General features: G+C 40.3%; 1 protein-coding gene across 11 annotated transcripts in view; it reads right to left on the reverse strand.

Moving 5' to 3' along the window:
• The window catches only part of NALCN (sodium leak channel, non-selective), a 345,527-nt gene that overhangs the window by 32,254 nt on the left and 299,941 nt on the right, over window positions 1–13,332 (reverse strand). For 9 of the 11 annotated variants that reach the window (XM_078853490.1, XM_078853489.1, XM_078853486.1 and 6 more), the window contains 7 exons: window positions 12,425–12,516; window positions 12,128–12,250; window positions 10,669–10,725; window positions 10,195–10,315; window positions 9,962–10,093; window positions 6,504–6,671; window positions 4,523–4,627 (listed from right to left, as the gene is read on the reverse strand). In XM_078853490.1, coding sequence (XP_078709616.1) covers window positions 4,523–4,627; window positions 6,504–6,671; window positions 9,962–10,093; window positions 10,195–10,315; window positions 10,669–10,725; window positions 12,128–12,250; window positions 12,425–12,516 — 798 coding nt within the window. The remainder of the gene's footprint in view (window positions 1–4,522; window positions 4,628–6,503; window positions 6,672–9,961; window positions 10,094–10,194; window positions 10,316–10,668; window positions 10,726–12,127; window positions 12,251–12,424; window positions 12,517–13,332) is intronic. The other 2 variants (XM_078853491.1, XM_078853494.1) reach the window with 2 other exon arrangements.

The following is a 13,332-nucleotide window of genomic DNA, read 5'->3' on the forward strand; positions in this document are numbered from 1 at the left end:
ACATCTATGCTGTCTTCTCTTCTGTGCTGGTGTATAGAGGCTGAGTGAAAGGAGTGTTGCTCTCCCAGATGATAAAAAAGAGCACTAGTGCTCTGTCCAAGCACTAGTGACAGAAGGACAACTCCTGGCATGCATGGTACTACAAACCTCTCTGGATGCTGCGGATATGGTGGCCCAGTCCACTGTGACTTCTGTGGTAATGAGACAAGCCCCATGGCTTCACCTCTCAGGGCTCCCCAGACAAGTCTCCCCAGGAAGATCTCCGTTTGAAGGATTTAAACTTTTTGCTGAGTGCATTGAGCTCCTTGGAATAGTTCATATGGTTATATATGGATTAAAGTGCCTTGTAGTTAGCGATTTGTTCTTATCGGTACTGAATGACAGTATCTGCTTATGTGGTCCTGCCCACTTAGGGTTCTTAGATCTCTCAACAGTGCTGGTACCAGAGGTACCTGGATGGTCAAAGGAGCGAGGTCTTGCCCCAGAACATGTTGAGGTTTCCGACCTCATGGGGGATGCCTTTCTTTGGTGAGTGAGCTCAGTGCCCATTTCTTCTCATCTTGAAGAGAGTGTGTAGATTTTCTTTTAGTGGTGCGCAGTGAGTGGGCGTTGGCAGATGACAATGTTGATGGTGACCAATGATCCCTCTAATTTTTGACAGGCCGTGTGTGCAAAAAATTTCTTCTGTGCAAACTGTTATGCTTCTGTGCAAATTTTTGTGCGTGGGGTATTTCACCCTGTGCGTGGGGTTTAGGATCTGTGTGCGTGTGCACACGCGCACAGCTTAGAGGGAACAGTGATGGTGACTACTGTAGAGAAGAGGTATCATGGCCAGGGTCTGAGGCAGATTGCAATGAGCTCTTCATTAGTAAACGTTTTAATCTCAATTCACGGTCCTTTCTGTACCGTGCCTTCAATTTGAGGCAGAGGGTGCACTTTTGTGACACGTGCCCCTCACCCAAACAGCGTATATACCGTGAGTGGCTGTCGTTCACAGGGAGGGCCTCACGACAGGGGCAGCGCCTCTTAAACTTGGGAGATCCAGGCATAACCCTGAGCAGGGAGAACTTCCCTGTAAGGAAGGGCATAGAAAAAGAAAACCCATGCTTACTCTAAAGAGTAATGGGGAGAAAGAGGAAAGGGTTTTTTTTAATAAGGAGAAAAGGAAAGAAAAAAATAAAAAGGAAACAAGTATTATCTTGACAGGTTTCAGAGTAACAGCCGTGTTAGTCTGTCTTTGCAAAAAGAAAAGGAGTACTTGTGGCACCTTAGAGACTAACCAATTTATTTGAGCATGAGCTTTCGTGAGCTACAGCTGAAGTGAGCTGTAGCTCACGAAAGCTCATGCTCAAATAAATTGGTTAGTCTCTAAGGTGCCACAAGTATTCCTTTTCTTTTTGCAAAGTATTATCTGAGAACTTTCAATGGAAGCACTAATATTACTAAATGCACAGCAGGCGTATGAAGGGCTTGGCTCGGGATTCCATTCCAGAACAAGGGCAGTTGAGAAGGAAGAGGGTGGTTGGACCGCACAGGGCTTTATAGCCACCGCTCATGGTATGAGATAGGGAAGAGTACATATGTGGCCCAACAGGCACTGCTACCAAAGATCTCCATTCTCAGGTGCAAGGGACACCTACAACAGAGCACCCATAGGGACAATACTCAAAGAAGAACTGTAATATATTGGAAACATCCATTCCAGTGTCATGTCCAGAAAAGATTCATGACAACCAAATGAGAAACTGTCCCCAGGGATTCTATCACATATCACAGGTTTGACAATGAGCCCACTATATGTGGGGAAGGGACTTTGACATTCATAGAATCATAGAATATCAGGGTTGGAAGGGACCCCTGAAGGTCATCTAGTCCAACCCCCTGCTCGAAGCAGGACCATTGACTTCAATGGGGCAAAGATTTCACCCTGTGTTCTTTACTATGGCCCTGGTCCTGCACTGGTGGACCTTTTGCTGGTGCAGAGGCCCACTGAACTTAGCTGGGCTCTGTGCCTATGCAGGGGCTGTCCATATGGAGCAAGTTGCAAGATTAAGGGCTATCCTGCTTTGATGCTATGATTTAAAGAATTCCCAGTCCACTGACTGTAACAGCCTGGTTTGGAAACACTGGCTTCCCTTTATGAATTAACACGGTAGGCACAATTTTCTGCCCCAAATTCATTGCACCTGCAATTACTGGCTCTTAGACATCTCAGTGATCCCAACTGTTTTCTCAATCAGTGAAAGTGAAAAAAGGGAGGTCATATGAAGCCTGGGTTAAGAATTTGGCTATGAAGCTAGATGCCATGTTTGTGCCCTTACTGTACTGTCTAATTTAAGACTCAATTATGTGACTTTGGCACAGCCCTGCATTGTCCTAGAGTGTGTCTGCAGGAGGAATTCCGTCTCAGTGAAGCTCATTCTGTCCCTGACCAATCTGGTGAGGATGGGCACCACTCCCAGGGATAGGGCAGTCTGCTTCTCCTCGTGCAATAAGTCCATCTTCCTGGTAAGGTGGCAAGTAGCCCCATTGCCTTGTCTCCTTTAAGACAATCTGTATTTCCAATAGTGCAAGGAGGGGATAGTCCTTGTGCTGTGCCAGTGCGGAGACTACATTACTGACAGGCCCCCGTAGAAGCACTAGGGGGCATGGAGGAGGCGGCTTCCTGCACATCTGTAAGGGCAAATCAGTATGGCCAAACTTTTCAAACATGAGGTCTTAAAATCAGGCTCCCAAGCCAATATTTAGGCTGCTAAGCAAAAACAATCTGATTTTTATGGTGCTGAGTGCCCCCACAGGTCTTACTGATCTCAGGAGAGATGGGGATGTTCCACAGCTCCGAGAATCAGACCACTTTGCTTAGATGAACAAATAAGGCATTCGGGTTGGGTTTTCAAAAGTGCCTAAGTGACTTAAGAGCACAAATGACTTTCCAGGGGCAGTGGGATTTTCAAAGTGCCTCTAGTCTTAGACAATCTCTACACTAGAAACTTACATTGGTATAACTACGTCGCTCACGGGTGTGAAAAACTGACATCCCTGAGTTATGTAGTTATATTGATCTAACCTGCGGTGTACACAGCAAGAATTCTCCCCTCAATATAGCTACCATCTTTCGGGGAGGTGGATTAACTACACCGGAGGGCTTCTCCCATCAGTTGGGGCAGGTAGCATCTGCACTGAAATGCTACTGTGGCACAGCTCCACCGGTGTAGCTGCACCATTTTATGTGACAACCTACCTTTCGGAGCACAAATCCTATGGAAAATCAGTGAGGCTTATAGAATCATAGATATGTAGGGCTGGAAGGAAACTAGAGAGACGATCTAGTCCACCCATCATGTTGAGGAGGGATCAACTGCACCTGGACCACCCTTGACAGATGTTTGTCTAACCTGTTCTTAAAAACCTCCAATGACAGGGATTCCTTCTTTGGAAGCCTATTTCAGAGATTAACTATCCTTCTAGTTAGAATTGTTTCCTCCGATCTAACCTAAATCGCCCTTGCTGCAGATTAAATCCATAACTTCTTCTTCTACCTTGAGTGGACATACAGAACAACTGATCACTATGCTTGTTATAAATTTGTTTGTTTCTAAGATGCCACAAGTCCTTTCTTTTTGCGGATACAGACTAACACGGCTGCTACTCTGAAACCTGCCATATTTGAAGAGTGTTATCAGGTCCTCCCTCAGTCTTCTTTTCACAAGACTAAACATGCCCAGTTTTTTTTAACTTTTCCTCAGGTTTTCTAAACCATTTGTCATTTCTATTGCTCTCCTCTGGAATCTCTTCAATTTGTACACATCTCTCCTAAAATGTGGCACCCAGAACTGGACATAGTACTCCAGCTGAGACCTCACCAGTGCCAAGTAGAATGGAATAATTAGTTCTTGTGTGTTACATACAACACTCCTGTTAATACACTGCAGAATGATATTACCTTTTTGGCACCTGCATCACATAGCTGGCTCATATTCAATTTGTGATCTACTATTACCCTCAGATCCCTTTCAGCAGTACTACCACCCATTTTGTAGTTGTACATTAGATTAAGTGTAGTACTTTACATTTGTCTTTACTGAATTTCATCTTATTTCAGATCAGTTTGCCAATTTATCACAGTCATTTTTATGCTGCTAGATCACTTGGGCACTTTTGAAAATTCCACCCTGTGGTGCCTAACTGTGGGTACCTAGGTCTGAAAATTTTGGCTTACGCTTCTTAGGACTGGGAGCATATCTTTCTCTACTGCATGCACCTTGCCAGATTGCATTACTGGGGATCAACAGGTGATAATAACTTATTTTCTATTTTCAGCTTGAATTAAAAAAAAACATTTTGTTCTAATTGTACAAACGAATACAGAAATTCTCTCCTCTCCCCCCTTTTTTGGATACATGAAATGCCACACAGTTTCTCTTTTTCATACTGAATGCTTGTTGTTTTTCCCACTTGTTTTCTCCATTGCCCAGAGAGGATGGAGTATACTAGTATTTTGAAACAGAAAAGCTGTTCTTACCCTTGCGATGATGTTTGGATCATTGCACTTGGCCAGTTTCCCAGCAAAAAGCTGAACTCCAAAGCTTGCAAAAACAAGCATTAATGTCAGCAAAAGAATGGACACCTGTGAAAATGATGTAAATATAGTCAAACTTTTCTCCTACATACTAGAGGTGAAGGGCTAGATCCTCCGGTGCAGTCCAAGAATGAGCCGTTGGCGGTATAATGCTGACCTAGAGGATTTTATGGCAGGCACTCTCCCTGCTCCACTGAGTTTTTAGCCACTGCACTTCCAACTTTGGCTGCACTGAAAGGTCTGGCTCCAAGCTTTTAAAAATGGGGCTCTCCCTAAACTCCTTTGTGTTATGAATTATAATTTATGCATTATGTGTTATGAATAACAATGTATCATTTTATAATAATTTCTTCATTGAAACTGATAAAAGTATTTTTTTATGTTTTAAAACTTCTGTTATCATATCTTTGTGGTGAAACCATTTCAGCAACTTGAAATATCATTGCATTCCATATTAATTTTGGCTTTTTTAATCAGACAAGCACTGGGTTTTTTTTCTTTGTAGATTTTCCTATGAAGCTTAAGCTATTGGCCTTTAGTGTAGGCCCTGACCCAGCAATCACTGACACTCTTCTTATTATTTGTATCATGGTAGCACCTCAGAGCCCTACTTAGGGACCAGGACCTCACTGTAGTAGGTGCCATACAAACATAGTTGCTTAACTTTAAGCACAGGAAGACTCCTATTAACTTCAATGAGACCTCTCATGTGCTTAAAGTTAAACACATGCTTAAAATGCTTTGCTAGATCAGGCCCTTATTCATTAACATGTGCTACCTCTGCTGGCTGTCTGGCTCTGTAACATCAGAGCAGTCAGACATAAATGAATTATGATATAAACATTTTAACGGGTTGTAACAGATATAAAGTAAGTCAAACCCTGGCCTTAAACTAATGATCCTTGCCCCTTTATTAAGAGACTACTTTGTGTATTATAACCAAACAATATACATGAATATATAACACAGTATATAATAAACATACACAATAAAATTGCAAGATTTTATTCCTATCCCTCATGCCCAGTCTAAAATCTTATCACACTCTCAAGGTCTTGAGACCTGATCCTGGAAAAAGATTCTAGAACAAACACACACACACCAGTTTGGGGGAAGAGAGAGAAAGAGCTCTTATTCCTAAGACAGTGATAATGGGTTCTGGGATCCCACCACTAAAACAGAGATTTTAACCTGGGTCTCCCGTATCCCACATAAGTGCTCTAACCACTGGGTTACTGGCTGTTCTGAATAGGATGTGTGTATTTGTGTGTGTGTGTGTGTTTGTGTGTGTGTGTGTGTGAGTGTGAGTCTCTCTCATTTGTACAAAAAAATTCAAAAGATCTTGGTTTTACCTCAATGAGGAATAAAACCAAATGCCAAAACTTCAAAAAAATTTATGAGATAGAATTCTTATTTTCCAGGCAACCCTACCCACCACCATTTCCAGAGCTGCAATCAGGGGCAGGATTCCTTCCAATTGTCTCATAACAAGAATGGGGAGTGACAAAGACTCTCGTCTTTGCAAGTTTAAGTTTTCTTAGGTTTCAGTAGATCAGCCACGTAAGCATCCTGTCTCTCATCCTCTTCCCCCAGCAGAAATTGCAGTATTTTATCTCTCAGTAATCCTGCCATCTACATCAGTACTAAGATATGCTGAATAAACAAAGTCACTTGTGAAAGAATTATTACTGCATCCTTATTAAATATGAATGAAAATGAGTGCACTTTATATGGGTAATTTCTTTTTTAACTTGTTACTTTTTAAACTCCAATGGTAAGTGTAAAATGCATTTTCTCTATGAGGTATAAACAGAGTGCAACTGGTAAAAAAAATAGTAAAAACCAAAGCTGAATTACAGAAATACATTTTACATCGTTACTCTCCATCTTGTTTTATCATAGGAACAAAATAACTGGCACATACCAAGAAGATTTCCTTGAAGCCACTAAACAGCTCTCGTACAACTTTCCTCATTTGTGGCACCAGTTTGAAAATGCGAAGGGGTCGGAGACATCGTAGTATCATTAAGAGCTGAGCTCCAGATTTAGCAGGAACGTTCTGAGGCATCCAGCAAAGGAATATCAAACTTACCTTGGAGGGGGTGGGGATGGAGAAAGAATGAGCAATCCAGATTACAATATATTATTTAACAAAGTATGATAAAACAGAACATCAATCCAAACTTGTAAGTATCCCTTAAAAGATTATAATTGTCCCTTTTGGGGTGTGCTTGTGGGAAGAGAAGGCATAGGGGGCCAGATTTTAAAAGGTATTTAAGTGCCTAAAGATGCAGATAGGCGCCTAGTGGGATTTCGGTGAGGGACTCCCGAGTGGGAGTTAGGCATCTAGGCACTTTTGAAAATTCCACTAGGTACCTATCTGCATCTTTAGGAGCAAATATATCATTAAAAACCTGAGCTAAAGAGCCTTGCTCATAGGCACAATGTAATTCCTGCATTTTTCTGAACACGAGGACTATACAAGTGTAAGGCAACTACTGGCACTAGTTTCTTCGAAGTGAGTGACATACACATGTATACAAACATATACATATACAGTGAGATATATATACACAGATAGACAGAGAAAGGTCATACTTCATATTTAGGGAACATTCATATCTGGTTTATATAGTGTTTAAAATGATTAATAGATATTATAACTATGGTCTAGACATGAGTAGCATGTATCATAGATGGTTATGCCACATCTACAGAAGGTGCTATAGATGGTTATAAATAAGGCTAAGAATTAGTCACAGTTATTTTTAGTAAAAGTCACAGATGGGTCACAGGCAAAAAACAAAAATTTATGGAGCCTGTGACCTATGCATGACTTTTACTAAAAATAACCGTACAAGCTGTGGGGCAGAGGCGCAAAGCCCCAGTTACAGCGCCCTGCGGAAGCCACGGGACACGGGCACACGGCCCCAGCTGCAGCCTCCTATGCGGGAGAGGGGCGCACGGCCCCAGTCGCAGGCCCCTGTGGAAGCTGTGGGGTAGGGGTGCATGGTCCCGGCTGCAGCTCCTGACGCGGGGCAGGGGGCGCAGGATCTTGTTGCAGCCCCTGACGCGGGGCAGGGGTACACAGCCACGGTTGCAGGCACTGGTGGAAGCTGTGGGGCAGGGGCACATGGCCCTGGCTGCAGACCCCAGTGGAAGCTGCGGGGCAGGGGCATACAGCCCCAGCTGCAGTCCCCACCGCGGGGAAGGGGAGCATAGCCCTGGCTCCTGCCCCAGCCTCGGCTCCAGCCCCAGCTTCAGCTGTTGACAGCTGAACTCCAAGAAGTCATGGAGGTCTGGTAAAGTTACGGAATCCGTAACTGCCATGACTAAATCGTAGTCTTAGTTATGAACCATGTTTATAAACAACGAATTATCTGCTGGACGCTATAACAATTTATAACAGCTGATTACTTATTTATTAAAAAATCAGTTAATCATTTCTTAACTCTTCATAGAGTATTTTATATACACTTTTTCCCACTCCATGCTCTGAGGTGTCCCTAAACCTCTGACTGTCAAAAGCTGGAACTGGACGATTGGGTGACCAGATGTCCCGATTTTATAGGGACAGTCCCGATGTTCGGGGCTTTGTCTTATATAGGCACCTATTACCTCACACCCCTTGACCCAATTTTTCACACTGGCTATCTGGTCACCCTACTGGATGACAGGGGATGGATCACTTGATAATAGCCTTGTTCTGCTCATTCCCTCTGAAGCATCTGGCACTGGCCACTATCAGAAGACAGGATACCGGGCTAGATGGATCACTGGTCTGACCCAGTATTGTTGTTCTTAAGTTCTATGTTCTTATCTATAAATGTATCCTGAATATAAAGTGTGACTTAGACAGGGGGATTACTTAGTTGTAGATGCGCAAGGAATGCGGGACCCAGATGATTATTGCCAATATGATTAAAAGCAACAAAAAAAATTCTTGTGATTTTAAAAAAACTGAATAAAAAACAACAAACAACCAGTCTAGCAAAACAAAACAGATAAGCAGATGTTGCTGAATTTTTCTGGTATCCTCTCAATATTCTAGGAATGTTTACAAGACCTAGATAAAACATGATTTTCCTCCAAACACACAAACAAACAAAAAATGAAAAGAGGAATTTTGAGAAACCAATGCTACTAGAAACTCTGAGTACAGATTGATCATGACAAATTATATGCAGCACATCTGGGATACAGACTAATCTCTCCAAGAGTTAATCAAACCCATCAAATTAATTTCATTTAGCAGCTCAGTTCAGACTGAAAAAACATTTAATATCGTACTGTATTAGTCACTGATTTCATTGTTTGTTTTTTGAGTATAATCTCTTATTATTAATATTTATTACTCATCTGTTGCCACTGGCAGGCATAGTGCTTTACAACAAAAGGAAAGATAGAATTTAGAGCTGTTCAGAAAATAGTATTTCCATTGCATGGAAATTCTGATATTTTGCAATTTGTTTTTCTTCTGAACCTAAACAAGAAACTGGAAAATTTGAAACTTCCTGTAGAACAAACATTCCCATTTGGGACTATCAAAATGCGTTGCTTCAATAAGGTAAAAATGTTTCATTTTGATGTCATCAAAACTTTATATTATTATATAAAATTGTAAATACAATGTACATGTAAATATATATTTGATATATTTTAAATTAATATAAAAGTCAAAGCTAAAAGACTCAAGTCTATACAGTTGAAATGAAACATTTTTAGCTTATTGAAATGAAACGTTTTGAAAAGCAAAAGGAAAAAGTCAAAATAATTCATTTCAACTTTTTCCCATTGAAAATTTAGTTAAAATCAACATGTTCCTACAAAAAGTTTCAATTTCAGCACAACTGCCTTTTCTATTAAAGTTTTTTTGACCAGATCTACTATAGGCAGCCAGGTCTGATTCAACCCTAACAGTCATCTGGTAATGCCCTCTCTACAGGGAGGATGAGGGGAGAAGGCAAGGAATGAATGTGAAGAGCCTGCTACCCCAGCAGATTCCCCTGCACAAAACGGATGGAGCAGGGGCCAGGATCTAGGATCTGGATCTAAAGATGGAAGGAAAGGAGGTCAGATGTATAAGATAAATAAATATATATACAGAGAGAAATTACCATGCAATGGGAAACCTACATTAGCTCATGAATTTACCACAATTTGAGATGCAAGTCAATATTCAGATACCTAAGTACACATTTGCAGCTGCAGTTGTCAAGTTTGCATGTGAAACTGTGGTGACTGTGTGCTCAAATTACCCTCACAGTTCTGCATGATTTCATTTTTTAAAAAACTGTCCCCAAATCTTTAATAAATACATATTCAGAAAGATGAAAATTTTAAAAAAGTATTACAAAAAAGGATTTAAATATCAAAACTCACAAGATATATAAATATATCCATGACTCCCCCAAAGTCCCTTATGACAGCTGTTGGTGTAAAAAACAAGCCATCTGCCATAATCTTCAGATTAAGCTCAATGCTCATGAATATTACAAAAACATATTCAGCAATCTGAAAATCAAAGAAGAAATCAATCATAATTTAGTAATAAGCAGCGGAGAAAAATAAGATGGTTGTGCTTTATTAAATGTGAGATGATTCAGTAATGATACCTGGAGTGTTGGAGCATGCATAACTCTTCTAAAGGGGGATTCAAACATCATAGAAATGCAGGAGCATATAGTAACAATGATCATAACCCAGTCCAGGTATGTAACCAATCCCAGCAGATCACTGTCAAAAATGTACAAGGACAATCATTAAAGAGAAACTTGACCAGTGTCATCAACTGTCTATTAAAAATACAGTCTAGCTAAGGTGTTTTCTGTGTAAAGTCAATTAACTCTAGAAGGAGGCATTTGAAAAGTTTCATCGTGTCAGAAATGCATAGTAAGACTAGAGAAGTAACATAGAGAAGTAACAGAACAAACAAATGTAACAAAACAAAACAATCCCCCTCCCCACAAACCCAAACAAACAAACAAAACAAAAAACACAGAAAAAGAGAAATTTTAAGCCAAAAAGTATAATCCACATTGATATGCAAAATGTAATCAAACAAATGAAATTACTTTTGCAATGCTTACTATAGCTGATGGTATTTGGTATTTTTCACAGCACCGGTAACAGGATCTGTTTTAGAACTATAAAAGGGAAATGAGATATTTAAAATTCAGCAATTTAAATTGCATTTTAGTGATCATTATTATAATTGTAGTGTGCATGCATCACCTCAAAGCAATTAACTGTCTAGCTTAATGCCTGACATATTCTATGACTTAATGCTCAAATGCTACTTTTTATAAAAAAGTTGTTTTAAGTTTTACTTACCCAATTTTTGTATCAGGTAATTTTAGTTCAAATTACCAGTCAAAGCAGTTAGCGGTAGTTTAATTTATGGCACAGCTCTGAGCAAGATAGCTCTAGACTGGCTGTTAATTACATTTTAAATTAAAAGTTTTTAAGTCTGAGTCCAGCTTCTACAATTAATAGCTTACTTTATTCAGTTTTGGTTTTCTGAGAGAAACAACCCACCTGAAACACAACTTTATGTTTCAAGGAGTTTCCCTAAAAGACCTTTCGTCTTGTATCACAATTCATTGGCTGGGTCCTCAGCTGGTGTAAAGTGGCTTCACTTTTTTGGTCCAATCTTCTTTAATTACTTAGTTCAATAATTTTCTCATTAATATTCCCAGATATTTCTCATCTAATTTCCTGTCCCTTAAATCCACGGATATAAAAAGCTCCCAAGCCTAACAATCTTCAGCTATGAAACTCAAAATAACCTCTTCATAGTATCTTCTAAAACCCAGGTATGGACAAATTTCTGCTCCCAGTTACATGGTGTAAATCTGGTTGCCTTCAATGGCATCTGCACTGTGAAACTGAGAAGGGAGGAGCACATATACATACAGAAGAACCCAGTCATAGTGAACTTGCATGTAGGGAAACTCCATTTGTAGTGAAGCAGAATGAAAGCCCCAAATTGCTTCAGTGCTTTTCACTGTGCACAATGAAATTCTGGTTATATGATCCCACTCTGAGAAGTGCTGAGAGGACTGTAATGAGAATTGAGGTGCACAGCACTTCTCAGGGCAAGACCCATCATGAACATCTGCTTATAGTGATATTCTTCTGTTGTGGGAGAAGGGTTCGCTTTAAGAGGATTCCATGTAGTAAACATATGCACATTACTTAGAATGAGCAGGCTTGACATCAACACACGTAGGTACCATTCTCTTCTCCACCCAATCTGCTCATTGGCTACTGTGACAGGCTGGCTCACTGTGGCTTAAAGATGGCAGCTGAAGCGTCACCCCTTTCTACCTCGTGCCTGCAGCTTCCTTATCTTGTCTCATGATCTTGGACTGCCTTCATGAGCTTATGTCTTTTGGTTTCTTTTTCTCCAGCAATAAGGTTATATCACGGCTAGTTTAACTCCTAGCTGCTATGGGCTGGTTGCACATATTTTCCTTTCAAAATAAATAGACTACCCCGTAAAGAAAGTATTTGGCCGAACTCACTACTGAAAAGTAATACACTCACGCATTAAAGCGAGCTCGCACAACCACCCGACAAAAGTTTCTGAATCTGTGTTCTCGACCAACTATGAAAAGTGGCTTATCGAAATATGGATGATTCTCTCGCAACTCCTCCTCTTGGACTTTCCTTTTAAAAAATAATACATAATATATTTAATGTTATGCAAAAGACAGCCATCAAAAATATCCATTATCATTTTGTTTTTATTTCATTGTAGCTGTTGGAAAAAAAGAAATCTATCCTACAATACCAACATTTCGAATTGAAAAGTGCGTTTCCAAACCTTTGGTTTATAAATACCTTTTCATTTCAGCTTGTTCTTTTTTTTCCTGGATCATCTTGATCTCACTGTCTTCTCTCTGTGCGTTTCTGTATCTCACTGTATTAGAATGCTAGAAGCAAAACAATGATTTAAAATGTGTTTTTTCCTTTAAAGACGAAAGCAAGATACAGTCTTTTACACTGAAGCATTCTAATTGTGAAGTCCTCACTTCTAAATGCACTATAAATCATGTAAGCCAAGCACACTGTATGGTATGTGCTACAGCATAGGCTTGGTTACTTTCAATGAGTCAAATTTTGATGTTAATTCCCCTAGTGCAACCCCAATGAATTCAACTTTATTACTGCATTAACTCTTCCTACCTTTATTGAACATCATCATAGTTGTTAAGGGCAAGATTGTGCTCACAGAGGGGAATAGGAGGCATTAGGCTTTTCCTCAGTCTATTGAGCATGCTGCATGTATTACTGGTCCAAACAGAGGGAGAACAGGATCTATAAAACAGGTGTGCAGGGAGTGGGTAGAGGGTGTCAGAACTGTCAGAGCCAGTGGAGCTGAGCTGGTTCTAATGGGGAAGCAATCTGGTACCTGCTCAGACTCACAACTTTTTCCTTAGCTTGTTCCTGCCATGGAGCAGCTATGTGCTGACAGCTATTTCTGGCCCTAGGCAAAGTAAGAGTAGAAAAGCTGCACCCTTTATTTTTACTTATCCTTTACTTCAGTGCATATCTAGAAAAGAATATGAGAGCATAAAACTAGAGGGATTGAAAACTCCCATTCTGGTCTTGAAATTCTCCTTGGCAAAATCAGAGACTTCAACAAAATGTCATTAAAAATTTCCAGAAGTGAAAATGTCCTCGATCTTGTGAAAATATGCCACAGTGAAATTTGTGCTTCTTATATCCCTCCAAAGCTGGTAGAAAAC

Source organism: Lepidochelys kempii, chromosome 1, assembly GCF_965140285.1.
Source record: "Lepidochelys kempii isolate rLepKem1 chromosome 1, rLepKem1.hap1, whole genome shotgun sequence".
In the NCBI taxonomy this organism is placed as follows: Eukaryota; Metazoa; Chordata; order Testudines; family Cheloniidae; genus Lepidochelys; species Lepidochelys kempii.